This window comes from Bos indicus x Bos taurus, chromosome 4 (assembly GCF_003369695.1).
Source record: "Bos indicus x Bos taurus breed Angus x Brahman F1 hybrid chromosome 4, Bos_hybrid_MaternalHap_v2.0, whole genome shotgun sequence".
Taxonomy (NCBI): domain Eukaryota; kingdom Metazoa; phylum Chordata; class Mammalia; order Artiodactyla; family Bovidae; genus Bos; species Bos indicus x Bos taurus.
The window spans coordinates 73,411,119-73,439,046 of record NC_040079.1 but is presented as its reverse complement, the minus strand read 5'-3'; the positions used below and the strand labels follow the sequence as shown (position 1 = coordinate 73,439,046).

The following is a 27,928-nucleotide window of genomic DNA, read 5'->3' as shown; positions in this document are numbered from 1 at the left end:
TGAAGAAATAGTGATGTTCATTCTAAGAGAAAATATTGGACTTCTCTGTTCTGGAAGCTCTATGAGTCAAATATATGCTCTGATTTGATCAAAGTTGATGACAAAGCTGAAAGCTAAAGTTGATTTTATATGTGCTTCTCTAAAGTTTTATTTTTTTAATTGTGATTTAGAAGTGGTATATAAAATATTTCTGGTTTGTTTTTTTCTCATACCAAAATAAACATTTTATAGTTACATAATGTTACAGTTAAGAGTGTAGGGTTTGAAGCCAGACTTGTAGGTTCATGTCTTCTATTTGACTTAACTAGCTTTGTATCCTTATCTGTGCTTCAGTTTTATCTGTAAAAAGATGTTATGTGGACTAAAGGATTTAATGCGTGTCTACGTACCTGGAACAGTGTGTACCGTAGAAAAGTATAGTGTTAAACTGTTCTAACTGTTTACTTATAAACTGTATCATTACTTCTTTTCATTAAATCAAAGATGCCATCAGTTGTAAAACTCTCATTCAGAGATGTTAAAAGATGAAAAAATGTGCATCATAGAACTGATGAAATAGAGTATTTTCATTTTGATGCTACTTGAGCCTGTATCAAACTTGAATTAATGTATACCTCCTTCCCAGTTGATAATCACTGATTTATGTACAAGTCTTATAATTAATAGTGTATTTTCCATGTTGTATTTTGAATTACTTTGAAAAGAATAGTTTTCAAAATTGCAAGATGAAATGCTCCTAAAGGTAGAAAATAATTTACAGAAATACAAAACTACTTCTGGAAATATAAAATTATTCTTTTAACTAACAGGTGAGGCATGAAATTGAAGATGGAACCATACATCTTTATATTTATTCTATACAAAGTATTCCAAAGGGAACCGAAATTACTATTGCCTTTGATTTTGACTATGGGAATTGGTAAGTTCAAGTCTGTTGTTCTGAAATAATTTCTGAATGTCCCTATAAAAATATAGGTATTGTCATTACTTTTACAGCATTTTATTTTTACTTACCATTAGGCAACTTAAAATACTTGGAAACCAACATTTTGGTATCAGCTTCCATTATAGCATGGTTGCTTAACTCTTCTAAGTTTTTCTTATTTATTTATTCTAAAAAATAAAATTTTATTCTAAAATTCTAAATTTTCTTATTTATTGTTGTTATATAATGCTTATAGTATAATAATTTGTAATCCTAATTCAGCAATACTGACATTGTTTAAGAATTTTGTCCTTTTCTTTCTTGTATTTTAGGTAGGGTGTGCAATTTTAGTCATTCAGTTAATTTGGTTAATCAATAGAAATGGATGATTTCACTTTTTGCCCCTCAAAAGAAAAATTGTGCCAGATTTTCTTTGCAATATAAATTGAAAGGGTTTGTGGAGATCCTGCAAGGAAACTCTGAGAACTGTTGTTCTGAAACACTAGGGGGTAAGAAAAGTTAATTCTGAGTATAAAAACTTCAATTTAAATTTTCAAAAAGCTTACTGTAAAAAATAATAATACACAGGTCCATGTAGGGAGTTCCCTGGTAACCTAGTGGTTAGGATTCTGGGCTTTAACTGCCATGGCCTGGGTTCAGTCCCTGTTCAAGGAACGGAGATCCTGCAAGCTGTGTGAACCCCCCCAAAAAAGTCCATGTGCCTACTTTCCAAATTAAGAAAACAAAACACTGTCCACTGAAGGCCCTCATGTTTAGCAGCCAGATTGCATTTCTATTCCCTCTTTCACTAGAGATAACTGCCACCTTTAATTTGGTGAGTTTAATGTTTTTACAATGTCTTTAGATGTCCCTAAATAGTAACCAGTAATTTTGTATGTTTTAAAAATTTATGTAAGTTACAATCTGTATTATTTTGCATTTATCTTTTCTCATTCATTACTTTTCATGAGATTCAGTTCTTTTGTTATGTGTAGCTCTAGTTCATTACTTTCACTGCTGATGTTATTTATCCATTCCACCATTGGTGGACCTTTAGACTTACAAAAAATGCTGCATGTGTACATGTTCTCCCCATGATAGGCACCTGGAGGTAGAATGTGTTAGGTTGTAGAATGTATCCAAACTCAGTTTTTACCAGATACGGATGAATGACCAGTTTATATTCCCATAGCTTTACTTCCTTGCAGCACTTCTTTACTGTACAACTTAATCAAAGTTAATCCATGTAGTATCTTTAAAAGTTTGTGTGGTATCTATTTTACATGGAGACATTTTTAATGCCCATTACATTATCTGTCAGTGAAATCTCTGTTTCTTCAGTATGCATCTCTACTTGATTGTTGGAGTCAGATTTATCCTGATAACTAAAGTATTTGCTTTTTGGCTCTTTCTCCCCACCCCCACTCTGCCCCAAGGTTAAATTTCCCAATTTAGCATAATGGATCTTTACTCATTGCTTTGAGAGACTCTTCCCGTAGTGGGTAAAAACACAAGCTTTTTATAATATGGCTCTCTGGTTTCAAATCCTAGCTCAGTGACTTATATTAGTTACATAACCTTGAACCAGTTTCATCATCTTTCTGCCTCATTACCTCATTATGAGAATAACACCACCTTACAGGAATGTTTAGAAGAATAAGTTAACACATATAAAAGGTTTCAAACAGTTCCTGGTACAGAATAAGTGCTGAATAAATATTACCTGTTGCCATTGTTACTATTTGCAGTTCTATTATCCTAAAATCACAAAGAAAATACCCAGAAAGAGTTAGTTTCTATTAATACCTGATTTGGAGAGTCAAAGGGTAGAGCATAATGTTTGAATTGTATCCTTGATTCACAGAATTAGGCAGTTTGATATGTATCTTTCTACCAGTGTTGATCACTGATCAGTGCAAAGAAATAGAGAAGAACAATAGAATGGGAAAGACTAGAGATCTCTTCAAGAAAATTAGAGATACCAAGGAAACATTTCCTGCAAAGTTGGGCTCAAAAAAGGACAGAGATGGTATGGACCTAATAAAAGCAGAAGATATTAAGAAGAGGTGGCAAGAATACACAGAAGAACTGTACAAAAAAATCTTCATGACCCAGATAATCACGATGGTGTGATCGGTCACCTAGAGCCAGATATCCTGGAATGCGAACTGAAGTGGGCCTTAGAAAGCATCACTGTAAACAAAGCTAGTGGAGGTGATAGAGTTCCAGTTGAGTTATTTCAGATCCTAAAAGATGATGCTGTGAAAGTGCTGCACTCAATATGCCAGCAAATGTGGAAAACTCAGCAGTGGCCACAAGACTGGAAAAGGTCCATTTTCATTCCAATCCCAAAAAAAGGCAATGCCAGAGAATGCTCAAACTACCGCACAATTGCAGTCATCTCACATGCTAGTAAAGTACTGCTCAAAATTCTCCAGGGCAGGATTCAACAGTACATGAACCATGAACTTCAGATGTTCAGGCTAGTTTTAGAAAAGTCAGAGGAATCAGAAATCAAGTTGCCAACATCCATTGGATCATGGAAAAAGCAAGAGAGTTCCAGAAAAACATCTATTTTTGCTTTATTGACTATGCCAAAGTCATTGACTGTGTGGATAACAGTAAACTGTGGAGAATTCTGAAAGCCATGGGAATACCAGACCACCTGACCTGCCTCTTGAGAAATCTGTATGCAGGTCAGGAAGCAACAGTTAGAACTGAACATGAAACAACAGACTGGTTCCAAATAGAGAAAGGAGTACGTCAAGGCTGTATATTGTCACTCTGCTTATTTAACTTACATGCAGAATACATCATGAGAAACACTGGGCTGGATGAAGCACAAGCTGGAATCAAGATTGCCGGGAGAAATATCAATAACCTCAGATATGCAGATGACACCACCCTTATCACAGAAAGCGAAGAAGAACTAAAGAGCCTCTTGATGAGAGTGAAAGAGGAGAGTGAAAAAGTTGGCTTAAAGCTCAGCATTCAGAAAACTTAAGATCATGACATCCGGTCCCATCACTTCATGGCAAATAGATGGGGAAACCATGGCAGACTTTATTTTCTTGGGCTTCAAAATCACTGCAGATGGTGGCTGCAGCCATGAAATTAAAAGATGCTTACTCCTTGGAAGAAAAGTTATGACCAACCTAGACAGCATATTAAAAAGCGGGGACATTACTTTGCCAACAAAGGTCTGTCTAGTCAAGTCTATGGTTTTTTCAGTGGTCATGTATGGATGTGAGAGTTGGATTATAAAGAATGCTTAGTACCGAAGAATTGATGCTTTTGAACTGTGGTGTTGAAGAAGACTCTTGAGACCCTTGGACTGCAAGGAGTTCCAATCAGTCCATCCTAAAGGAAATCAGTCCTGAATATTCATTGGAAGGATTGATGTTGAAGCTGAAACTCCAATACTTAGGCTACCTGATGTGAAAAACTGACTCTTTGGAAAAGACCCTGATGCTGGGAAAATTTGAAGGCAGGAGAAGGGGATGACAGAGGATAAGATGATTGGATGGCATCACTGACTTGATGGACATGAGTTTGAGTAAACTCGGGGAATTGGTGATGGACAGGGAGGCCTGGTGTGCTGCAGTCCATGGGGTCGCAAAGAGTCAGACACAACTGAGCGACTGAACTGAACTGAACTGGTGTTGAACATGAAATGAGCAGGATTATTAGAAATTTGGAAGAGTAAATTATTTTTTATTGTGCTGCTGCTAAGTCACTTCAGTTGTGTCCAATTCTGTGCAACCCCATAGACGGCAGCCCACCAGGCTTTGGTCTTTGGACTCAGACAGACATGTATTTGAATGTTTTCCCTAGTACTTAATGTGTGACTTTGGACAAGATAAAACTAACCCTCTGAGTTTTAATCTCATCTCTAAAATAGGAGTAATAATTATCACTGCTGTGAAGATAAGAGAATGCAATTATCTTTCAAGCTTCCATTTATTTGAAAGGGAATACTTAAGGGCAAAAGGAATTAAGACTCAATTTTTTATCAAGGTAGCTTTTTAAAGAACTCTGGTTATTGAAATCATTCCTTTAAGTATAAAACAAACTAGTTAAGGTTTGATATTTATTTACCTAGCATTTTTTAATTTAAGTCAGATTTAGAGTATTTTATCATTTTCCGCATATATATTTTATAACACACTGAAGTAAACTTTTTTTTTTTTTGGCCTTGATATAAGCCATGGTATCATTTTACTTAAAAAAAACTCAGTTTTAGCTTAGTTTTGTTTTTTTCCTTCTGTAAACCATCACTGGTGATCCTTACGATTGGTTCTTCTAATTATTATATTGGTTTTATGAAAAAATAAAATTTATTTTGTCATAGTTACCAGGGATGAAAATTAGTGAAAAGGAGTGCTTACAATCAGTAATAGCATAGAGGTTTGTAGAGATACAGCTTAAGATGGATTAGAAAATTTTACAGTTTATGTCTTGAATAAATATTTAAGTGATTTTCTTTCCAGTAAGTACAAGGTGGATTGTGCATGCCTCAAAGAAAATTCAGAGTGCCCTGTTCTGAAACGTAGTTCTGAATCCACGGAGAACATCAATAGCGGTTATGAGACCAGAAGGAAGAAAGGCAAAAAAGAAAAGGATATTTCAAAAGAAAAAGACACACAAAATCAGAATATTACTCTGGATTGTGAAGGAACAACGAACAAAATGAAGAGCCCAGAAACTAAACAGAGAAAGCTTTCTCCACTGAGACTATCAGTATCAAATAATCAGGTACTGGGTTTTTTGTTTTTTTTTTTTTTTAACATTTTAGTTATGTATTTTATTTTTGCTTGTACTGAGTCTTTGTTGATAAGTGCAGGCTTTCTCTAGTTACGAGGAGTGGGAGCTACTCTTCATTGTGGTGCATGGGCTTCCCCTTGCAGTGGCTTTTCTTTTTGTGGAGCATTGGTTCTAGGCAAACAGGCTCAGTAGTTGTGGCCTGGGGGGCTCTAGAGCACAGACTCCAGTAGTTGTGGTACCTGGGGTTAGTCGCTCCACGGCATGTGGAATCTTCCCGGACCAGGGATCAAACCTGTGTCCTCTGCATTGGCAGGCAGTTTGTTATCCACTGTACCACCAGGGAAGTTCTCTACTGACTCTTGATGATAGAAATTAATGGAAGAAAATTAATTTGTGATATTTTAAACTTTTTTAATGTAAAATGGCTTAAAATTAAGTTCATTCTATTATTTAAGGAAGTATACTTATAAACATAAAACACAGATTCTGCTAGAATTTGTACAATATTTGTTAAACTATTAAGGAACAACTCACACAGGAAATCCTTGTAGAATTGAATATAAGATTTTTCTAAGACTGGGTAATTTAAACATTTTTTCCAGATGACACTGTTCTTATGTTTATAATAAATGTTCTTATTTATTAAGAACTCTAAAATCTTAAGCCATAATGTTTCTTTTAATTTGGAACATGCATGCATGTGTGCATGCTAAGTCACTTCAGTCGTGTCTGAGTCTCTGCGACCCTAGGGATTGTAGCCCGCCAGGCTCCTCTGTCCACAGGATTCTCCAGGCACGAATACTGGAGTGGGCTGCCATTCCCTCCTCCAGGGGATCTTCCTGACCCAGAGATCAAACCCCTGTCTCTTAGGTCTCCTGCATTGGCTAGCAGGAAGTAGGTTCTTTATAGCTAGCGCCACATGGGAAGCCCAATATTCGGGACATAATGAAGTAAATTCTGTAAGTGTGACATAAGATTTTTGAGAGGAAATTCTCTTAGAAATATGTAAGATAAATTTGGGGAAAGAGTTTGGCCTATTCTTCTGCTTCACCAGGAAGTATTTTGTTATATGCCGTCTAAACAAGTGGAAAGACCTTTTAAATGTGAAGATTAAGTAAGATTTTATTTATCTCCAGTGTCTTATTTTCATAAGTTTCCCTTAAGTTTTAAATTGAACAGATATTTACTGAGCACTTGGTATTTGTAGGCACTAGGTTTTGTGAAATAATATATATGTTTATGTGTTGGGAAGAATATAAACCTCAGGCTTTGTGGTCTCTCTAGATAAAATAATATTATTGACTAGAATTTTTAAAAACAACATTATTTGATTGCAGGATTTTTAAAAGTTTCCTGAATTAAGAAACCAGTTATAAATTTCTGAAATGAATTTAAGAGCAATTTTTATGTTTAATTAGTTCAGGATGACAGTTATTTAAAATACATTGTTCAGTGTCTGTAGTTTGTAGATGGAGGAGTAGATTCTTAAAGCAGTTATTTCCATCTTTCAGGAACCAGATTTTATTGATGATATAGAAGAAAAAACTCCCATCAGCAATGAGGTAGAAATGGAGTCTGAGGAACAGATTGCAGAGAGGAAAAGGAAGATGGTAAGTTGGAAGGCCAGTAGCAGCTTCACGCTGTCACTTGTGTTTAGTGACATTGTTCTTCCCAGAGTACTTGTTGCTGCCTTTAGGTGGGCCTTTACCTTGTTCTTTGAAATTAGCAAACAGGATGGTGTCACGGAGCATTTCTCTTTGGCTTTGTCATTACCATTCAAGTAACTTCCACTAATCTTTTGTATTTTTACTGTATATTCACTAGACAATTTAGAATTTGTAACATTTATGAAATACTTTTAACATTTTTGAAGCAGTGTACTGTTAATAAATTTTAATGCCAGAATTACTGTTCAAATGTTTTTCATTATTTAACTAAATGTATTTTTTCTCTTCATAATTTAATGTAAAACAGAAATGGAGTTTAAAAGATAATAGCACTAACATGATTTATGCAAAAAGATACTGGCAACTGCTATTTCTGTATCTCATGCTGCTATCATAAAATAAGGTTTTCATTAAAAAAAGTTTGGCATTTATACTCCTTGTATTATTTATTTGCAAATACCTGTATAAAAACTAGGACAAGATATTTTCTTAAAAATCCATGGTAATTTAGCAATTGATAAAATGTCTAGGCCAGTTAAGAAAATATTGTGGTATAGTTTGCCTTAAGATTTGAAAATGTCTTTATCTATCAACTGATGATCTTGGTGTGGGTTTTCCCCACTCCCTTTTTATATGCTTCCTCATTTCCTGTTTCAGTGATCTTCATGTTGTGTTTCATGGACTCTCAAGTGTCACTGTACTTAGTGGTAGTATCTTTGGATTTTGGTCATTTGTAGGCCTGCTTAATGTAACTGTTTTGTTGCCTTGATGGTCATTACTCTAACATTGATGTATTGTTGATATTCAAAACTGCAAAAGCGATGCCAAACTGTTCCACAGCCTCAGGGTTTCAGAAGCACTGCTCTGATAGGACAAGGGTAGTGTTAGGAATAGGAGAGAAGGAAAACACAGGAGTTTGGTGGTTGCATATAAAGAAAAAGGAGTTTTACCTCTACCTAGAGAAATTATCTTGACCCTTTTCAAAGATTCAGTTACATCTAATAAATTACTTATACCTACCCCAAATACCTATGGCCCTTTTTTGACTTGATTTTCAATATTGGCCTATTTCACTCCACAATTGTCATAGCTTTGTCTTTGTAATAATCCTGGAGAAGCTTTTAGAAGATCACTTTATGCTATAACTGGTTTCTGTTTGAGGCATGTGTCTGGTAAAAATATGGCTTTAAAGGATATAACAGTGCTTGGGGACAGTCGGGGTGGGGATGGGGGCTGGAGATAGGCAATGGGGAAAGGGAAAAAAAAGAAACTCAAACCTGGAGATTTGTTATATAACTCTGGGGCTGATTTAAAAATACTTTCTTCTTTTAGTATTGCACAAGTTAGGGAAACCCATAACATCCTCATTTTCAGATCCCAGTAGAAAATACAAATGCCTTTTATTGAACATGATGGAACTTTAAATAGGTAGATAAAAATGCTTTCTTGGGAATCCATTTTTGTCCTGATTTTGTCTACTAGTATGGTATATTGACAAATGAATACTTCATGTTTTTATATGTATTTTAGCATACTAATTTTAATATCAGTATTTTTCATAGGAATAAACAAATGTCAGTATTTAGAATTTGGTATTTTGAAGGGGTGTGAAATTTTTTTATTGAAGTATAGTTGATGTACAGTGTTACATAAGTACAGGTATGTAATATAGTGATTCATAATTTTTAAATGTTAAACTCCATTTATAGTTATTATAGAACATTGGCTATATTCCCTGTGTTGTACATTATATCCTTATAGCTTATTTTATACCTAGCAGTTTGTACCTCTCAATCCCCTACCATTATATTTCCCCACCTCCTCCTCTTCTCTCCCCACTGGTAACTACTAGTTTGTTTTTTATATCTGTGAGTCTGCTTTTTTCTTATATTCACCAGTTGTATTTTTTAGATTCCACATATAAGTGATAACATAACAGTATTTGTTTTCCTCTGACTTACTTCACTTAGCATAATATCCTCCAAGTCCATTCATGTTGCTATAAATGGTGAATTTTCATTTTTTATGGGTGAGTAGTATTGCATTCGGAGAAGGCAATGGCACCCCACCCTAGTACTCTTGCCTGGAAAATCCCATGGACGGAGGAGCCTGATGGGCTGCAGTCCATGGGGTCTCGAAAAGTCGGACATGACTGAGCGACTTCACTTTCACTTTTCACTTTCACGCATTGGAGAAGGAAATGGCAACCCACTCCAGTGTTCTTGCCTGGAGAATCCCAGGGATGGGGGAGCCTGGTGGGCTGCTGTCTATGGGGTCGCACAGAGTCGGACACGACTGAAGCGACTTAGCAGCAGCAGCAGCAGTATTCCATTGATGTGTGTATGCCTGTGCATATATCTATATCACATCTTTATCCATTCATCTGTTGATGGACACTTAGGTTCATTTTGTATCTTGACAATTATAAATAATGCTGCTATGAACATTGGGGTACATGTATCTTTTCAAATTAGTGGTTTTGTTTCCTTTAAATACTGAGAAGTAGAATTGCTGGATCATAGTTTTAATTTTTTGAGGAACCTCCGTACTGCTTTCCTTAGTGACTGCACCAATTTACATTCCCACCAACAGTGTATGAGAATTCCCTTTTGTCATACATAACAGTGTGACAGTCCATGGAATTCTTTGGCCCAGAGTACTGGAGTGGGTAGCCTTTCCCTTCTCCAGGGGATCTTGCCAACCCATGGATCGAACCCAGGTCTGTTGTATTGCAGGCAGATTCTTTATCCGCTAAGCCACAAGGGAAGCCTGAGAATACTGGAGTGGGTAGCCTATCCCTTTTCCAGAGGATCTTCTAGAGTTCCCTTTTGAAATAAGTTCATTTAAAATCCTTGGCTCTGTAACCTGTAGCCTTCAAAGTCACTGTAATGTTGTTTGTTGTAATTTCAATATTTGCCTTGATGTTTTAATTATAGAATTTTTGCTATACTCAAATGAGAATGCAAAAGCATGCATCTTAAGAATTTATAAGCAGCCATGATCCCCCAAGTATTATTATTTGTAGTATATTGTGAAATATTTTGCTTAGAAAAGTTTGCTTAGAAAATGCTAATCAGCCTTTATTAATTTACACACTCCCCTGATAGCTCAGTTGGTAAAGAATCTGCCTGCAATGCAGGAGATCCTGGTTCGATTCCTGGGTCAGGAAGATCTGCTGGAAAAGGGATAGGCTACCCACTCCTATATTCTCAGGCTTCCCTTGTGGCTTAGTGGATAAAGAATCCGCCTGCAATACAAGAGACCTGGGTTTGATCCCTGGGTTGGGAAGATCCCCTGGAAAAGGGAAAGGCTACCCACTCCAGTATTCTGGCCTGGAGAATTCAATGGACTGTATAGTCCATGGGGTCCTAAAGAGTAGGACACAACTGAGTGACTTTCACTTTCTTCATAGTCTAGTGTTTGCCTTTTATACTAGGTTATAGGCTAGGTTATCATCACTAATTAGAAAGATAGGTCAACTCCTGAAAAACTTAGGTCAATCTCATTTAAATTTTCTCCTGGACAGAACAGACTTTAAATCATTATAATAGGAGATACCAGTCCTCATGAGATTGGGGTATAAAAAGAGTCAGACTTTCCTCCCCTATAAGTACCATGTAATAACCAAATTCAAATATACTTCAGCCTATCCTTTTGTAGTACAGCTTGAACCATATGAAATTTTTGAGGATAGTTTTTAGTTACATAAATGGCAGTTCCATACAATATTAGTATGTTGCTTAATATTCGTATGTTGCTTAATATTAGTATGTTGCTTGGTCTCCAAAAATAGCACCAGTGTCCTTATGTATTTTGGTTGCTACTTAAGACAATGTCTCTGCCTTCAACAGTTATAGTGCAGCAGGAAGTGTGGTAAAGGAGATACAAGACTGGTGACTTACGGCTGGAGGGTTCAGAGGCCATTTTATGAACTAGGTAGAATTTACAATGGACCTTATGATGTTTAGTGAATAAGTACAGATTAGTTTGTGGCTCAATTGTGTGGAATTGAATGGGTGGTTATTTCTCTAGGGGAAATAGCCTGGAGGTGGTTATGTGATAAATCACATTTGGCTGGAATTTGCAGGCTGGTTTTTGGGGTGAGGTGTGGGGAAGGATATAGGGTAATAAGATTGGTTGGTTATAGAGCATATGAAATGCTGAATGATTAAGATTTTATGGAAGAATATTCAAATCATTATATGTCCAGGATAGGAAGCCATTCTTTTATTAACAGTTTCCTTTTTCCTTCATTATGGTTTGTCCCATCCCCGCCCTTTAAGAATTTATTACCTGCTTACAAAAGCTAACTTGTGGCTAATGGTGTAGAACTGAACAGATGGTTATTAGACATTTTCTCTTGAGCAAGAGATACTTCTTTGTCAGTGGGTTGAAACTGACTTGGGAGGATCTTACAGTGATCCTGCTGCTGCTGCTGCTAAGTCACTTCAGTAGTGTCTGACTCTGCGCGACCCCAGAGACGACAGCCCACCAGGCTCCCCCGTCCCTGGGATTCTCCAGGCAAGAACACTGGAGTGGGTTGCCATCTCCTTCTCCAACAGTGATCCTAGTTAAGCTGAAATACAGTGGGTTAAAATACAGTAAGTTGTACTTCATCTGGTTGCTTATACTTACCTGGTTCTAAAACTGGGACTACTGAATAGACTCCCCCAGTTCCTTGGTAGTTGAGTTTAGGTGGTCATAACCTTGTGAAAGGTTAAGTGTATAGAAGGGGGTTTGATATTGGGAAGCTCACCTTATTTTGATGAACTAACAGGTGATAAAAACTATAAAACTTTTGAAAGGTTTAAATTAAAAAGGAGGTTTACTTCCCCTCTTCTGCCCCATTTATAATTAAAAGAACCTCCTTTATATATAGTATCTTCTAATATTGTTTTCAAAGTAATTTTTTACAACCTTATGGAAAGACTGTACCTTGGGAATAGTCTGGATAATATTTGATGACTCTTTGCGACTCCATGGACTATACAGTCCATGGAATTCTCCAGGCCAGAATACTGGAGTGGGTAGCCTTTCCCTTCTCCAGGGGATTTTCCCAACCCAGGAATTGAACTGAAGTCTCCTGCATTGCAGGTGGATTCTTTACCAGCTTAGCCACCAGGGAAGCCCAAGAATACTGGAGTGGGTAGCCTATCCCTTCTCCAGCGGATCTTCCTGATCCAGGAGTCAAACCAGGGTCTCCTGCATTGCAGGCGGATTCTTTACCAGGGAAACCTGTGGTTCCAGTGGTCTTCACACTTAGGAGGAGAGAAATTTGAGACCAACAAAGGGTATGAAAGAATAGTCACCTAGGTGTGAAGTTCTTGAACCTATTAAGCATTTAGGACAATCTAAAATTAACTGTGTATCACTAAAATAAAAATTGCATAAGGGCAAGGATTTGTAGTTTTATTCATTGTCACAGCCATAGCTTCTAGGGAATAAAAGATGTCTGCTTTTGTAAAAGTAGGTGGTCAATAAATGAGCTAAACACTAAATGTTCCTGGCTGCCATTTGAAGAAAGCTATATAGGTAGGCCCATGAGTGTGAACTAAGTGAAGCTTCCTTATAGTCCAGGCAGTGCCCTGGAGGTCTTACCAGGATGCAGGATTCCCCAGTTTTCTCAATATTGATCTTCCACATCAAAAAGTATTCCGTGGATGTTTTGTGAAAGAGCTTTGTGGCTAGTTGAGTTTAGTAAACAATCTACCTTGTCCCCAACTTGGAGATTTCCAGTATACGTGGTGTGTTTAAATGCTCTTGAGAAATTCTGTTTGTCAGCATTTCCTAAATTTGTATTAATACACCCTTGCAATTTGTTTTGGTGTTGACACCTTTGTCATACCACAAGTTTTCATTCCATAGAAAAAACACACTCAGAAAACAGTGCTCTGTAGAATCCATGCTCTTACTAATGCCTCCAGGAAGTGACTTGGTTTAGATCACTTTAGAAGATGTAAAAGGATTTCTAATAATAAATAGTAAAATATAAGCAGGGTAAATCTGCCAGAAAAGTCATCTGACATGTATTGTTCATTTCATTTTTCTCTCCTAGTTTTAATTTTCTAAGGTCCCATTTTCTCTCATTACTGTTAAGGAATTATATCTTCAAATATGAATAGTCAGTGGGTAACTAATCACAGTATTGAATAGCAAAAAGGAACCTATTTATTTGTATAGGTTTTCTGTTCATACAAAATGAGGATATGCAGCTTCAGCTGCCTTAATTAAATCAAGATTTCCAAAATCTTGCTTAAAGATTTCATTACATGCCTTCAAATAATAGTGATATACGTGGTTTATATACTGTTTATATTGTGTATATAGTGTATATACAGTACAAAAATTTGGATGTTATATGCTGAGCACCACCTAAAGTACTGGTGAACAAAGAAGGCAAGGGTCCTATTCTGGAGCAGCTTTCATGGAGGATGGGGTATAAGGAAAAACATCAAACAAGAAACAGCACTGTGAGATTAAAGTAAATCATGTGGTAGAGAAGAAACGGAGATATTCTTATGGAACAGTTTTATTGGTAAGCAATAATCTTACCATTTAAAAAAAATTAGTTTCTAATTCCTTTTTGAAAGGATAAGGGAAGTTATTTGAATAAAGTGTGAAAGTGTTAGTCATTCAGTTGTGTCCAAGTCTTTGCAACCCCATGGACTGTAGCCTGCCGCGCTCCTCTCACCATGGAATTCTCCAGGCAAGAATATTGGTGTGGGTAGCCATTCGTGTCTCCCGAGGATCTGCCCACCACAGGGATCAAACCTGCGTCTCCTGCATTGCAGGCAGATTCTTTACTGTCTGAGCCACCAGAGAAGCCCTTAGTTGAGTAAGAAGTCTTTTCATTTCTCTATTTCAAGATTGTAATAGAGTAATTTGGCAGGTTGGCCCTGCCATTTCCCTTTCCTTTAAAAGGCAACTTTGTTGTTTTAAAGAGCTACTTCCTACTTGGTGGCAAGGTAAAAAAAGAAAAAAGTACACCACAAGTACCTAAATGTCTTCATTTTCTGTATCCTTCTTAATTCTTACATCCTACTAGCAGATTTCCTTCCAAAGATACTGTAAGGCGTCTGCAGTGCATAAACTTATTTTCACTCTGCTTCAAATTACCAAATGTCTCTAATTGTAGTGAATTTTAATGGTTTACTCAGTTTATAGTTTCACTGTGATATTGTATACAACTTTAATTCATCTTCTTTATTTATGTAATTCTTGAACTATATGGACTTTAGGCTTTCACCATTTGTTAATAGGGGGGCTTAGACAAGAAGATCTCTGTAACCTGTTCCAAGTACAAAGTTACGTGATTCCAAATTACAGTTGTCCTCCAATGTGTTTACACTGAAGTAAACACTTAAGTGTTTACACTTAGTGAAGCACTAAGTTGGAATAAAAATTCTCACTAAACCCATTCCTTAAATGATTAAAATCCTATAAAGGGATATTATTAAGCAGACTTTCTTACAAAGTTTTCTGCTGACAAAAACTACTCTTTATGCTTTACTGTAAAGTGCATAAACTGAGAAATAAGTCATAAAAGTCATCTGTAGATCTCATCAGAGATCTCTCATAGTTTACTTTAGCACCTAACCCTCCAGCAATAACAGTGTGTCAATTCAACCCTGTCTGATTCTGATTCTATATCAGGGTCTAACAGTTGCCAAGCTCACAGAGAATAAAAATGACTTTTTGAGGTCTCAGCAGTCATTGGCTTGGAAAGTCTGGATAATTTAACAACCACATCCTAGTGGTAGACTCACATGACAAGTATTACCTAAACTACATCAAGCCCTGATGTTAGGGGCTATAGATAGTCTGCTGGGGCTAATTAAGACTCCTAATTTCTAGTCCCCTGTACAAACAGCTATAATTATCTCAAGTAACATATAAAACTTTATTTTTCAGTTAGATCTATAAAGTGGATGGTAAATTTTCAGTCATTAGATACTGTATATCTGGTTGTGTGTCAGTGTATTAAATTCTTGAATATACAAGCTGAATGACATGTGGAGTTTAAAAGTAGATTAGTAACTTTTTTTTTTTTCACATAATCAAAGGTATGTTTACATTTTCTAATGTGTGTTTTTTAAGACAAAGCTAGGTTAAAGCTATTAGGATAGCTGTTTAGTGCTTTCAGTTAATAGTTGAAGTAACTATAGGAAGAGTTATGCTTTTTATGTAATATGTCAGCGGTTGGTAATTGGGAAGAAGAGAAAATCAGAAGCCAGGAAACTTGGATAACAATTATGGTTCTGCATTTTAGAAATTCACTTAATATACATGGGCTTTGGTTTCTTCAGCAGTGTAGACTGATTATTTTTAAGATCCTGACTAGCTCAAAAAAATTGAATCATCTTTAAATAAAGGATTTTGCTTTACTGTCAGTTATATTTGTTCAATTTTTATTTTATTTTTTTATTTATTTTTTTATTTGTTCAATTTTTAAATGAATGAATTTTGTCTTTACACCAAATAATTTTATCTCTCTTACTCTAAAACAAGTGAAAAATGGATTATGTCAAAGACACTGCTTTTTGCATAAATTCATATTTATCTTAGAAAACCTTGAATAATTGTGGATTAGAAAATACCTTTTTTGGGTGCCTGGCTCGTGGGTAAATTGTTTTACATATAAAATGATCCTTGCTAAGACTAGTCTGTTTCTTTTGGAAAAGTATACTTTTCTTAGATTCATTTTTAAATGTATAAGCGCAATAATGAACCCCGTCTCTTTCTACCCACTCCCATTCAACAGGTGAAGCAATTATGAAAATCACATTTTTCAGCTACTCCAGACTTCTAAGTTTAGGGTTTAGAAAAGTCCTAATATATGGAGAAAGGATTTTTATAGAGAGCCATAGATGAATGGCGGTTGAGTAAAGTGTGAGTTATAAGACTTGAGAGACATGAATTAGCTGAAGAATGCAGCTTTGAAACTTCCAGTAAAAAGATAATCTTTTGCCTGTGTTCTTTATTTTAGTGTCTTATTAACCATCCCAGACCAAGAAAGCTAAAGATGCAGATATCTGTCCATGAACAAGTAACCTTACCTCTTTGGATCTCAGTTCCTTACCTGTAAAAGAGGGTGAGGATAACGCATTTATAAGGCCAACACATTTGCAGTATGGTAGTTTGTTTTACCATCTGAGCCACCAGTGAAGCCCTTAACTAATTAGAAAGTTCTCAGAGGGGTTTTGTTTGTATATTTCCCTTATCAAGTATAATAAAGGAAAAAAAAATACAGGAAAGAGTTAATAGTTTCCTTAGTGTAGGTGTTTTGATGCTTGAATATCTGCTAATTACTCCAACTCTAAAGCTCCAATGTTGAGATGATCATGCAGCCAGATCTTGAGTTACTGATCTTTCCTACGTCAATGATGACAAAGAAAGAAAGACAAATGGATCTGAACCTCAGGACCTGGTTTTCTTCATTTGGAGAACTGGACAGTTGATCGACCTGCTTCTTGTTTCTGGTTGAAACGGGAAGCATTTACCAGGCCCACTGGGCAAGGCTCTGGGTCTTGCTTTTAATGCTCTCTCTCCAAAGAGAACTGATGCTCAAAGGAATTTGTGCTGTTCCCCAGTCTGCCCTGGGAAGAGTAGAAGGTAGAGGAATGCCTTATAGGAATTATAATGGAAGACAAGAGAACCGAAATAGAAATAATAAATAGCACTTATGGAATGCCTACCATTTTTCAAGTAAGGTTGGAAAACTTCTTAGAGATTTTATATTTGAACTCATTAACAATTCAGTGAAGTATTGTTACCCACCCAGGGTTGTTAGGTTGCCTGGGGTCATGGATAGAGTCATGATTTTAACCCCAGTCTTCACCCCACAATATCCTGCTATGACATATCAATATATTCACTTCTTATATTTATATGAATTTAACTCTCAACATATTACCTTAGGAATTTTGATCTTTATGAAATACATTTGTAATGACAGGGTTTACCAAGATGTTCAGAATTCTCAGAAATGAACATAAATGTTTTTTTATCCCTTATTTACCATCAGTTGAAGTGTTTTGCTAACACAATCATAGAAATTTTTTTTTTAATTTGCTATGAACATTTGGATTTTGAATTTTCTTCAGAGAAATATTTAGTATGTCTCTTAAAATTTAAATTTCACAGACAAGAGAAGAAAGGAAAATGGAAGCAATTCTGCAGGCTTTTGCCAGACTTGAAAAAAGAGAGAAGAGAAGAGAACAAGCTTTGGAAAGAATCAGCACAGCCAAAACTGAAGTTAAAACTGAATGTAAAGATGCACAGACTGTCAGTGATGCTGAAGTTATTCAGGTATTACTTTTCAGGTCTACTTTTATTTTTACACTTAACCACTTTCTAATAAAATCTTCTCAAACAATTACATCTCTAAAGAATTTTTGATGCGATATTAGCCTTTCAACAGCATTTTTCAAATCCTTTGAGAACTTGGGCTTCAGATATGAGAGTTGCTTCGTTTTTGAGTAAGGGAATTTTTATGTCAATTTACAGTATTCATAAAGAAATTTGAGGAAGTTAGCTTCTAAAGCAGATTGATACCATTAGATTTCAACTACTATCTTTTATAAACATGGTATTCAAAGTTCCATTCTTCTGTATTTTGAATTAGGAACAAGCAAAAGAAGAAACTGCTAGCAAGCCAACCCCAGCCAAAGTAAATAGAACTAAACAGAGAAAAAGTTTTTCTCGGAGCAGGACTCACATTGGACAGCAGCGTCGGAGACACAGGACTGTCAGTATGTGTTCGGATATCCAACCGTCTTCTCCTGACATCGAAGTTACCTCACAACAAAATGATGTGGAAAATACTGTACTTGCAATAGAACCGGAAACTGAAACTGCACTAACAGAAATAATTACTGAAAATGAAGTTCCAGTACTTAATAAATGTCCAACAAAGTACCCTAAAACAAAGAAGGTATGATTTTTAATGAACGTGAAGAACTGTTGTCTGAATGTAAAACTGTTGTCTAACAAGTTCCCATGATGTTACATGTATTCATGTTTTAGGAATTAAGGCTATAACATTTCATAAGGAACAGACTGATAGTTATTTTTAAAGTCATAGTTTTTATCCTTCTAAACATTTTAAAGAGAATTGTAAAAATACAAAAATATTTGATATATTGACTTCTTTTTGGTATTACAATTATGATTTCTAATGATTTCCTTTTGCCTACTTTATGTACTTAAACTAAATTTCTCAGAAACGACTGGTTTGAGACGTTATCTTTTCTTTATATATATAATATATAAATAAATTTTGTGGTATATAGGTAATTACAAGAATTAAATGTTAAATTGATTTTCATAGAATGTACTAAGGATGTGGAAATGTATAAAGGGTAGTTTTAATTTTGTTGGAATATAGTTGATTTACAATGCTGTGTTAGTTTCAAATGAACAGCAAAGTGATTCATTCATTCATTCAAGATCCTTTTCTCATATAGAGTATCACAGAATATTGAGTTTCCTGTGCTATACTGTAGGTCCTTGTTGTCTGTTTTATGTACAGACAGACAATCTGTATACACAGACACAGTAGTGTGTGTATTCATCACAGCTTCTGATTTATGCCCCCCACCACTGGCTTAGATGGTAAAGAATCTGCCTGCAATGCAGGAGGCCTGGGTTCAATCCCTGGGTCAGGAAAACCCCCTGGAGAAGGAAACGGCAACCCAATCCATTCTTCTTGCCTGGGAAATCCCTTGGGCAGAGGAGCCTGGCAGGCTACAGTCCATGGGGTCGCAGAGTTGGACATGATTGAGGAACTAACACCTCCTCCCCATCCGTAACCATTTTGTTTGTTTTCAATTCAGTATCTGTAAATCTGTTTTGTAAATAAGTTCATTTGTTTTTTTAGATGCCACATGAGTGACAACACATGATATTTGTCTCTCTGTGACTGACTTCACTTAGTATGATAATCTCTAGATCCATCCATGTTACTGCAGGCATTATTTCATTCTTTTTTATGGCTGAGTAAATACTCCATCGTGTGTGTGTGTGTGTGTGTATGTGTGTGTACACACACATCTTTAACCATTCAACGGACATGAGGCTGTTTCCATGTCTTGGCTGTTGTAAATAGTGCTATGAACATTGGGGTACATGTATCCTTACTGATTAGTTTTCTGCAGTTATATGCTCAGGAGTGGGATTGAAGGGTCATATGGTAGCTCTGTTTCTAGGTGTTTAAGGAATCTCCATAGTGATTGTACCAATTTATATTCTCACCAACTTTGTAGGAAGGTTCCAGGAAGGGTAGTTTTACATCAACTTATTAATAAAAATCTTTCAAAAACTACTGTCAGTCAGTTTTAATAAAGCAATTGAGGGAAATAGTTCACTGAGATCCACCACCTGGAGCTTTATAGTAACCTCAGAAATAACATACCACCATTATGAAGCTTTGTTTTACTCCCATTCTGAGTATAGTGGATTGGAGCGGAATACCAAAGTGGTAATCCTTAGGCTCTTTGGGGAGTGGGGTAGATCATAAATGAATCCTTGTTATATTGTTTGCAACAAAATACTTTGAAACCCAATTTATCTCCTTTTTGTTCTTACCAAATTCAATATAGTTTATAGGTACTATGAAACCATGAGAAATAATTTAGTAAATGTAGTAAAAACCTAGTTTGAATCTGCAAGTATACTGTAATGGCTGGATGGAGGTAAGAGCTAAAATTAGAGCTCTGATTTGAAGTCTGTACTCACATTTTTGCACTTTGGATCCTGAACAAACAAGCCAGTACTTACTTTTGAAAATGACCATTATTTTTCCCACTTTGGAAGGACAAAAAGTAACTGCAAATTTTCTTTATAATTTGGATTAGTGAGGAAGAAAACAGATTCATGTTTCAAAGTAAAAGCTATCTTTGGGAGTTCTCTAGCTGTTCTGAGCTCTCACTGCTGAGGGCCCAGGTTCAATCCCTAGTCATAAGCCATGTGGTGCAGAAAAAAAAAACTACTTTCTTGATGACAAATTATGACTTAAACCCTGCCCTTTAATTATTAGACTGCTGTGGGGCTAGAGATTTTATCTCCTGGTCTGAGATACAGATTCCTATATCCTGATATTGTTAAAAAAAAAAAAAAAAACACCTTTCCCCCACAGGTTTTGCTTACAATATATACTATTATTTTAAACAACATACTGTTTGACAAGAGTAGCAAATGATCCTGGATTCCCATAATGTAAAAGCGTCCTTCATTTAGTACACAGCGCTTACTCTGTGCCAGGTACTGTAAGAAGAGCTTTGGTTATTTAACTCTTTTAATAATAACCCTACTTGTAGAGCTAGTTTCTATTATAACCGTTCTTTTATATAGGTCAGGATTAAGATGGAAAAAAGTTACATAACTTGCTCGAGGTCATGGTGTAAGTGGCAGTCTGGTTGCAGAATCCCAAGTGCTTTAGCACTGCGGTTCTTTTTCTTTTTCCCCCACAAAGTCCCCCAGCAAAGTCTTTTGCTGTTATTAATCTCTGTTCAGTCTTACCCTGATTTAGCACTGCATTCTGTTGCCTGTCCTAGAAAGGAAGTTTAAATACATGGAAAAAGAGAGAGAGAAAAGATGCCAAAATGCTTATCGTGATTATTTCTAGAAGTGAGGATGTGGGTAGATATTATTTAATGTGTGTGTTTCTGTATGTGTGAGAATGTATGTTTAAATACATATACACTAGTTTTTCTACATATTTTTTATTATAAATGGTATTTGTAGAAAATAACTAGATAGAAAAGACATAAATGCCCACACAGCAAAGAAAATGTGCTTATGCTGACAAACTGGAATCCTTATTTTCATGACCATTAAACCTGAACTTTACTAGTTTTTTGTTTTTTAAAGAAGGTGAGGGTATTCAGATATATTCATATAGCCAGTAAAGACTGAATTATTATGTACAGTGTAGATCCAAAAACTTCAACAGAATTAAAAGAAGTTTGTGAATTTTCAAAGCATGGGAACTTAATACTAAAAGATTTCAAACCCCATAAATCAACAGTGATTGTCAATGCCAACAGCTTTAAAAGAAAAATCACATGCACTGGGGTAGCCAGGGTAAAGAGCACTGCCTCATGTCTGACAGACATTTTCCACATAATACAGAAGCGGTAACAAACCTAACTTTAGAATTTGTTGTTTTTAAGGTGGTATTGAGGTGTCCTAGATTTTTACTATTTTATAAAAATATTCATAGAAGTATTACTGTGTAAAAAATTTTAGTAATAAGAGTGGATAACCAAGGAAATGCAGAATAACTTATATTGACTTTTTGAACATTGTATATGAGTGATTTAAATGAATCATTTTAGATAATATGTCAGTTTTCAACTTGCTGTTCAAATACTGTATAGGATAAACTGTATAATTACATATATAGTGATCCAAATTTTGTTTCTGCCTAGCACTTGGTCAGTGAATGGTTAAGTGAGAAGAATGAGAAGACAGGAAAACCTTCAGACAGCCTTTCAGAGAGGCCGCTGCGCATAACTACAGATCCTGAAGTGCTAGCTACACAGCTCAATTCTTTGCCAGGTCTCACTTACAGTCCACATGTATACTCTACTCCTAAGCACTATATTAGATTCACTTCACCATTCCTTTCGGAAAAAAGGAGAAGAAAAGAACCTCCTGAAAACATATCTGGCTCATGCAAGAAGGTAAACTTTTCTTTGGATATGAAAATCTAGTATGAGCCAATGCCATTCTCATTCCATACTACCATTCTTGGGAGTGAAATACTTTGGGAATTGGCTGTACCTTTATAGCTGCAAACTGACTTCTGTTCACTTATTGTTTTGTGTATTTCAGCGGTGGTTGAAACAAGCTCTGGAAGAGGAAAACTCAGCAATTTTACATAGATTTAATTCGCCCTGTCAAGAAAGATCCAGAAGTCCTACAGTCAATGGTGAAAATAAAAGTCCACTACTATTAAATGATAGCTGTTCCCTTCCAGGTAGAACTTCTTTTCAGTGTTGTTTTAGTGTGGAGAATGTAGCAGGATGTATTTGGCATACACACATATATAAATAAAATATATATGCATATTTATTCTAATTATTATGTACCTCACAAAAGCAGCACAGATTCTTTACCATCTGAGGTACCAGGGAAGCCCAAAAGTAGCATATTGTTTTATATATATATATATATATATATATATATATATATTCCCCCCCCCCTTTTCTGCCTCCAACATTTTGGATGAAGATAGATATACACATGAAAACTATAATTTGCAGTACCATGTATGTTGGGGCTTATGGTTGAATTTTGGGCCTAGTTAGCCATCTGGTTTTCAGATTCAAAAGGACTCTTAGAAATCAGTTAAATTAACAGCTATACTTCCAAGATTTCTTGGCAACCTCTAGGCCTGTAAGCCTTCTGGCAAGATAATGCTTGGTACTGGTGAAATTGGGGGGAGGGAAATGGGGGTGAGTAAAGATTGCTTCATGTTAGTATTATTATCTTTAAAAACCTTCAAATTTAGTTTTGGGATGAAAACCATCATGATGATGATTGTCAATGTTTTGTGCTTTCCCAGAATGTATTACAGATTGTAGCAAATGTTAGCAGTATAATTTATAATGTATTATTTTACCAACAGATTTAACTACACCACTGAAAAAACGAAGACTTTATCAGTTGCTAGATTCTGCTTACTCAGAAACCTCCACACCTACTCCTTCACCATATGCTACACCAACTCACACAGATATTACTCCTACAGACCCATCATTTTCCACTCCTCCACGGATAAAGTCAGATGATGAAGCTTGTAGAAATGGTTATAAGCCCATATATTCACCAGTTACCCCAGTAACTCCTGGCACACCAGGAAATACCATGCACTTTGAGGTGAGAAACTTACATGGCAAAAACAAGAGCCCATGGGGACGGGGTTTCTTTAATAGCTTTTCTCTCCTTTTAATAAATAGTGTAACCTTTAATAATAGTTTCTAAGGAACTAAGTGAAAACTTTGAACATCCATTTATGTGAATTTAAACTTTTTTTTAATTCAAATGAACATAACTTTCATTTTATTGATCTACAGAAGTCAGACTAAATACCTGTATATCAAACTGACTTTAAAGCCAACTATAAGGACAATAGAAATAAAAAAGTTTAAAACCAAAGTGTGTGTAGTAGTTTCTCTTAAGTTTTCATTTCTGTAAATATGGGTTTAGTTATATATTTTAATTTTCAATTCTGCTTCTGTCTTTTATGCAGAATATTTCTTCCCCAGAAAGTTCTCCAGAAATTAAGAGACGCACTTATAGTCAAGAGGTAAGGAGATATTAAGAAAGATTTTTTAAATTGGTGGCTTTTTTCTTAGTATCATTATTTTGCTTAAATTATTGGTAGTTTTAATGTAAGTAGCTTCCAAATGTGATTATTTGTGTAATTTTTTTTTTTAATTCTGTAAACAGGGATATGACAGATCGTCAACCATGTTAACGTTGGGGCCTTTTAGAAATTCTAACTTAACTGAACTGGGTCTGCAAGAAATAAAGACTATTGGCTATGGCAGCCCTAGGAGTAGGACTGAAATCAGCAGGCAGTGCCCTGGAGAAAAGGAACCGGTGTCAGATCTTCAACTGGGACTCGATGCAGTCGAGCAGACCGCCTTACATAAAACCATGGAAGCAGCTGCACACGACAGGACTGAGGCTGCCAGCCAGCTGGAGGCTGCTCACTCGGGGCGGGGCCCTCTGTATTCCTCCTGGGTAAAGAGTCCTGAGAGAACAGGCGTTAACTTCTCAGTAAATTCCAACTTGAGGGACCTGACACCCTCACATCAGTTGGAGGTTGGAGGCGGCTTCCGAATAAGTGAGTCAAAGTGCCTGATGCAGGATGATACTAGAGGCATGTTTATGGAAACACCCGTGTTTTGTACTTCAGAAGATGGGCTTGTATCTGGTTTCGGACGGACTGTTAATGACAATTTGATCGACGGAAGTTGCACACCCCAGAATCCACCACAAAAGAAAAAGGTTACAAATTTAACAATTTATAGTCCTTTTAATAGTGTTTTATTCATACTACTACTGAGGGTAATTAATAGTTATGTATTATGTAAGGCATTCATACTTTATTCATATTAAATTATTGATGGTGTACATTTTTAAACGTTTTGTCAGTGCTCCACTGACTAGATATTGTTTGCAGAGAACTAAATTATAAGGATCATGATTTCAGAGATCAAAAACTCAAGGTGATTACTTCACTTTGAGTAACTTTTAAAAAAAACCACTTCCCAACCAAATAAATGGAACTGAGTACTATGTCTTCTTGGTGGTTTCATCACTAAGTCGTGTCCGACTCTTGCGACCCCATGGACTACGGTCCTGTAGTAGCTTGTAGCCTGCCAGGCTCCTCTGTCCAGGGGATTCTCCAGGCAAGAATATTGGAGTGGGTTGCTGTTTCCTTCTCCAGGGGATCTTCCTGACCCAGGGATTGAACCTGGTCTCCTGCACTGCAGGCAGATTGTTTTACCCACTGAACTATGAGGGAAGCCCCATTTGTGTTATTACCCTTATTTTACATAGAACATGAGGCCCTAAATGGAAGAAATGGCCTCTTTCCTCATCAGTAATATCTATAGTATTTTTAGGCCACGGATATAAAAGTATTCTGAAAAGTACTGTACTAAGAGGTATCTTGAAAAGTATTGTACTAAGAAATTAAGTATTATATAAGTAAATAGTTCCCTGATTTACCACCATTATTTGGTTGGCAGACCTACTGAAACAATAAGAATGCCTTATTTCAGAGCAGTGGGAGAAACTACAACACGTATTTATTTGTTAATAGGCTTATTGCTTTTCAAGTCAAAGAATTTTAGTGATGTGTGCTTTTAATTTTTATAACAGAGTCCAGTTGGCAACTTTGTGGGAAGCAATATAGTATAGTGGAAAGAGCACGGGCTTTCAAGTAAGACCTAGGTTCGAATCCCGGCTCCAACACTCACCAGCTGTGTGACCTTGAGTGAGTGAGTTACTCAATTTCCTCATCTGTAAAATGGGGATGATAATATATACCTATTTCATAGGGTTGTTGTGAGGCTTAAATGACATAATGTATGTAAAATCATCTAAATACAATGCCTGGCATAAAGTAGGCATTTGCTAATTGTTTTTTTATTGTTATTTGTTCAGAATCAAATTATTTTACATAATTTTCCTAATGTAAATATAATAATTCTCTTTAGAAAAAAGAATAGATTGTTTCTAATATTTAAAACAAGAATTAAAGATGTGCTTTTCCGTATCTTTCTTGCTTAAGGTTTCTCTATTAGAATACCGGAAGAGACAACGTGAAGCTAGGAAGAGCGGCTCTAAGACGGAGCACTTTGCGCTGGTTAGTGTATCACCTCACACAAGTGGCAACTTGAGCAGCAGCACTGGTGATGGGTGTGCCCACAGGAGTGAAAATGGGGAGCAGGTAGAAAGCGCTGCTAGCCTACCTTTACCAACACCAGCTACAGTTTATCATGCTACTTCGGAAGAAACCAGCAATAACAGTACTGTTAAGGAAGTGTCTGCCAGTGAAAAGAATGAACCAGAAGTTCAATGGTAAGCTGCCTGTTTGAAAAAAAAAACAAAACACAGACCTAATTGGTAACGTTAGAATTACAAACAGTATACCTTCTTATGAAAGTAGTCTTTGTTATTTTATCTCCCAGTCAGTATCTTGGCTCATTTTGAATGGACCTATACCTGTAAAGATTTCAACTATGCTATTCTGCAAAACAACAGATTTTTGTTAATCAGTTACTTCCTGTTTGTTGTTGTTCTCCTAAGGCTAAGCAGATAGCGGTTTGTAATATTAATTTTGACAGATCCTTTTTGCTGATAGATAAGGTTTTAACCAAGATATTTGCCTGTGTTGTTAAAGGTCCATTGTATCTACTCCTTGATAATTTTCACGTTTTTCAAACAAATACTCCTTTCCAAAGCATCTCACAATTTGTTTACCACCCTTATCATTACCTTGAAACAACAATCATGTTTAGTGTTTCTTCAAAAGCAATAGAAGCAGCTGGCTAATGAGGGTCTTGGCAAAGGGCAGGAGGCCACATGCATTTTACATTTTGGTCCTCTTACCTCTGAGCTTCCTGCTAGCCTTATAATCCAGACACAAGGTAAATCTGTAAGGGGTATATTTGGTTCCTTTGGTAATCTGAAGTGATGGTCTGAATGTTACCATGCTACCCTTCAACAACCTCCTCTTCACCAAGAACTTGCTTAAGACAAAGGAATGAGTCTGCTTGGGTTCTTCAAATAAAGGATAAAAATCTCAGTTTGGGGGTACTATTTTCAAAACTTAACATCGAAGTATTTTCCTTAAAGAGCCAAAGCCTTTATACCTGGGAGGATATATTGACCATCAAGTGGCAAAAAATGATCTACCCAGCAATAACTTTTAAACTGATGATATGACTTGATTTTAAAGGACGGCCTCAACTTCAGTGGAGCAAGTGAGAGAGAGGAGTTATCAGAGAGCTCTGCTTCTCAGTGATCACCGAAAAGATAAAGACAGTGGTAAGTGAGCTTGTTCCTTTGCCAAAGAGTGGAGTCAGCTGACCGCCCCGCGCCCGTCCTCTGCTCCTAATGTTCTCCGGCTCTGCTTCTGCTTCGTCTCTAGGGGCAGAGTCACCATGTGTCCCCTGTTCACCGAATCATGTTCCGTCTTCTCCTTCATCTCATTCAAATCACATTCCCCAGTTGCAACCCAAGGGCCCAGTCCCTTCTTTCAGTGAACTTACGGAAGGTCAGTAAGCAGATGACCTGTCATGGTGGTGGTTTTAAATACCTTTTAAAAGCATAAAGGAGAGAGCCTTTCTAGACATTGGTTTGAATTAATAGAATGTACATTGAAGTATTAGTAAAAGGAAATATTTATCATGTAATTTTACATTTTCTGTGATTCCTTATGCTTTACAGATCCTGATCCTGAAAATCTAGAACCCACAACTACAAATGAATGCCCATCCCCAGATACTTCCCAAAATACTTGTAAAAGTCCTTCAAAAATGAGCAAGGTAATAACAACATTGACCTTTGAACATGGCCATTCTGAAAAGTGGATGGTAAAGCGCACCTGGAGATTTTTCTGCTGTACCCAAGTATCAATTTGTGATTTCTGGACATTTGTCCTATTAAAGTTCCAACGTGGTAAACACACTTCAGCAGCTTACGTTTGCTTCATCAGTTTCACCCCTTCCTTATGCTAGTGTCTAGGAAATTTAGAGTCTGTTCATGAAATATTTGACCAATTAATTCTCTAAAAACAAAAGGTCAGATGACATTCATGTGAAAGAAATGCTACCTCCGTCCTGGATCGTGAATACATGATAACCTAATAGGGCAGTAAACTAATAATGAGGCAGTCTGATTTTTTCTTTCTCCTTAAAGAACATCATTATATATTCACATACTCTCATACTTGGATTATCTGTATTTGAACATTGAAAAGGTATTACGAATGAAAACAGTTGGGGGTGGGGAGCAAGTTTATCAACCCTAAGCAGATTTGTCATTACTT

General features: G+C 36.3%; 1 protein-coding gene across 4 annotated transcripts in view; it reads left to right on the top strand.

Moving 5' to 3' along the window:
• Positions 1 to 27,928, top strand: part of KMT2E (lysine methyltransferase 2E) — a 91,088-nt gene that overhangs the window by 60,564 nt on the left and 2,596 nt on the right. For 3 of the 4 annotated variants that reach the window (XM_027539704.1, XM_027539707.1, XM_027539705.1), the window contains 14 exons: positions 810 to 919; positions 5,416 to 5,680; positions 7,201 to 7,299; positions 17,500 to 17,664; positions 17,981 to 18,289; positions 21,786 to 22,040; positions 22,192 to 22,336; positions 22,988 to 23,238; positions 23,612 to 23,668; positions 23,812 to 24,375; positions 25,667 to 25,956; positions 26,837 to 26,925; positions 27,029 to 27,154; positions 27,328 to 27,425. In XM_027539704.1, the coding sequence (XP_027395505.1) occupies positions 810 to 919; positions 5,416 to 5,680; positions 7,201 to 7,299; positions 17,500 to 17,664; positions 17,981 to 18,289; positions 21,786 to 22,040; positions 22,192 to 22,336; positions 22,988 to 23,238; positions 23,612 to 23,668; positions 23,812 to 24,375; positions 25,667 to 25,956; positions 26,837 to 26,925; positions 27,029 to 27,154; positions 27,328 to 27,425 (2,823 nt within the window). The remainder of the gene's footprint in view (positions 1 to 809; positions 920 to 5,415; positions 5,681 to 7,200; positions 7,300 to 17,499; positions 17,665 to 17,980; positions 18,290 to 21,785; positions 22,041 to 22,191; positions 22,337 to 22,987; positions 23,239 to 23,611; positions 23,669 to 23,811; positions 24,376 to 25,666; positions 25,957 to 26,836; positions 26,926 to 27,028; positions 27,155 to 27,327; positions 27,426 to 27,928) is intronic. The other variant, XM_027539706.1, reaches the window with a different exon arrangement.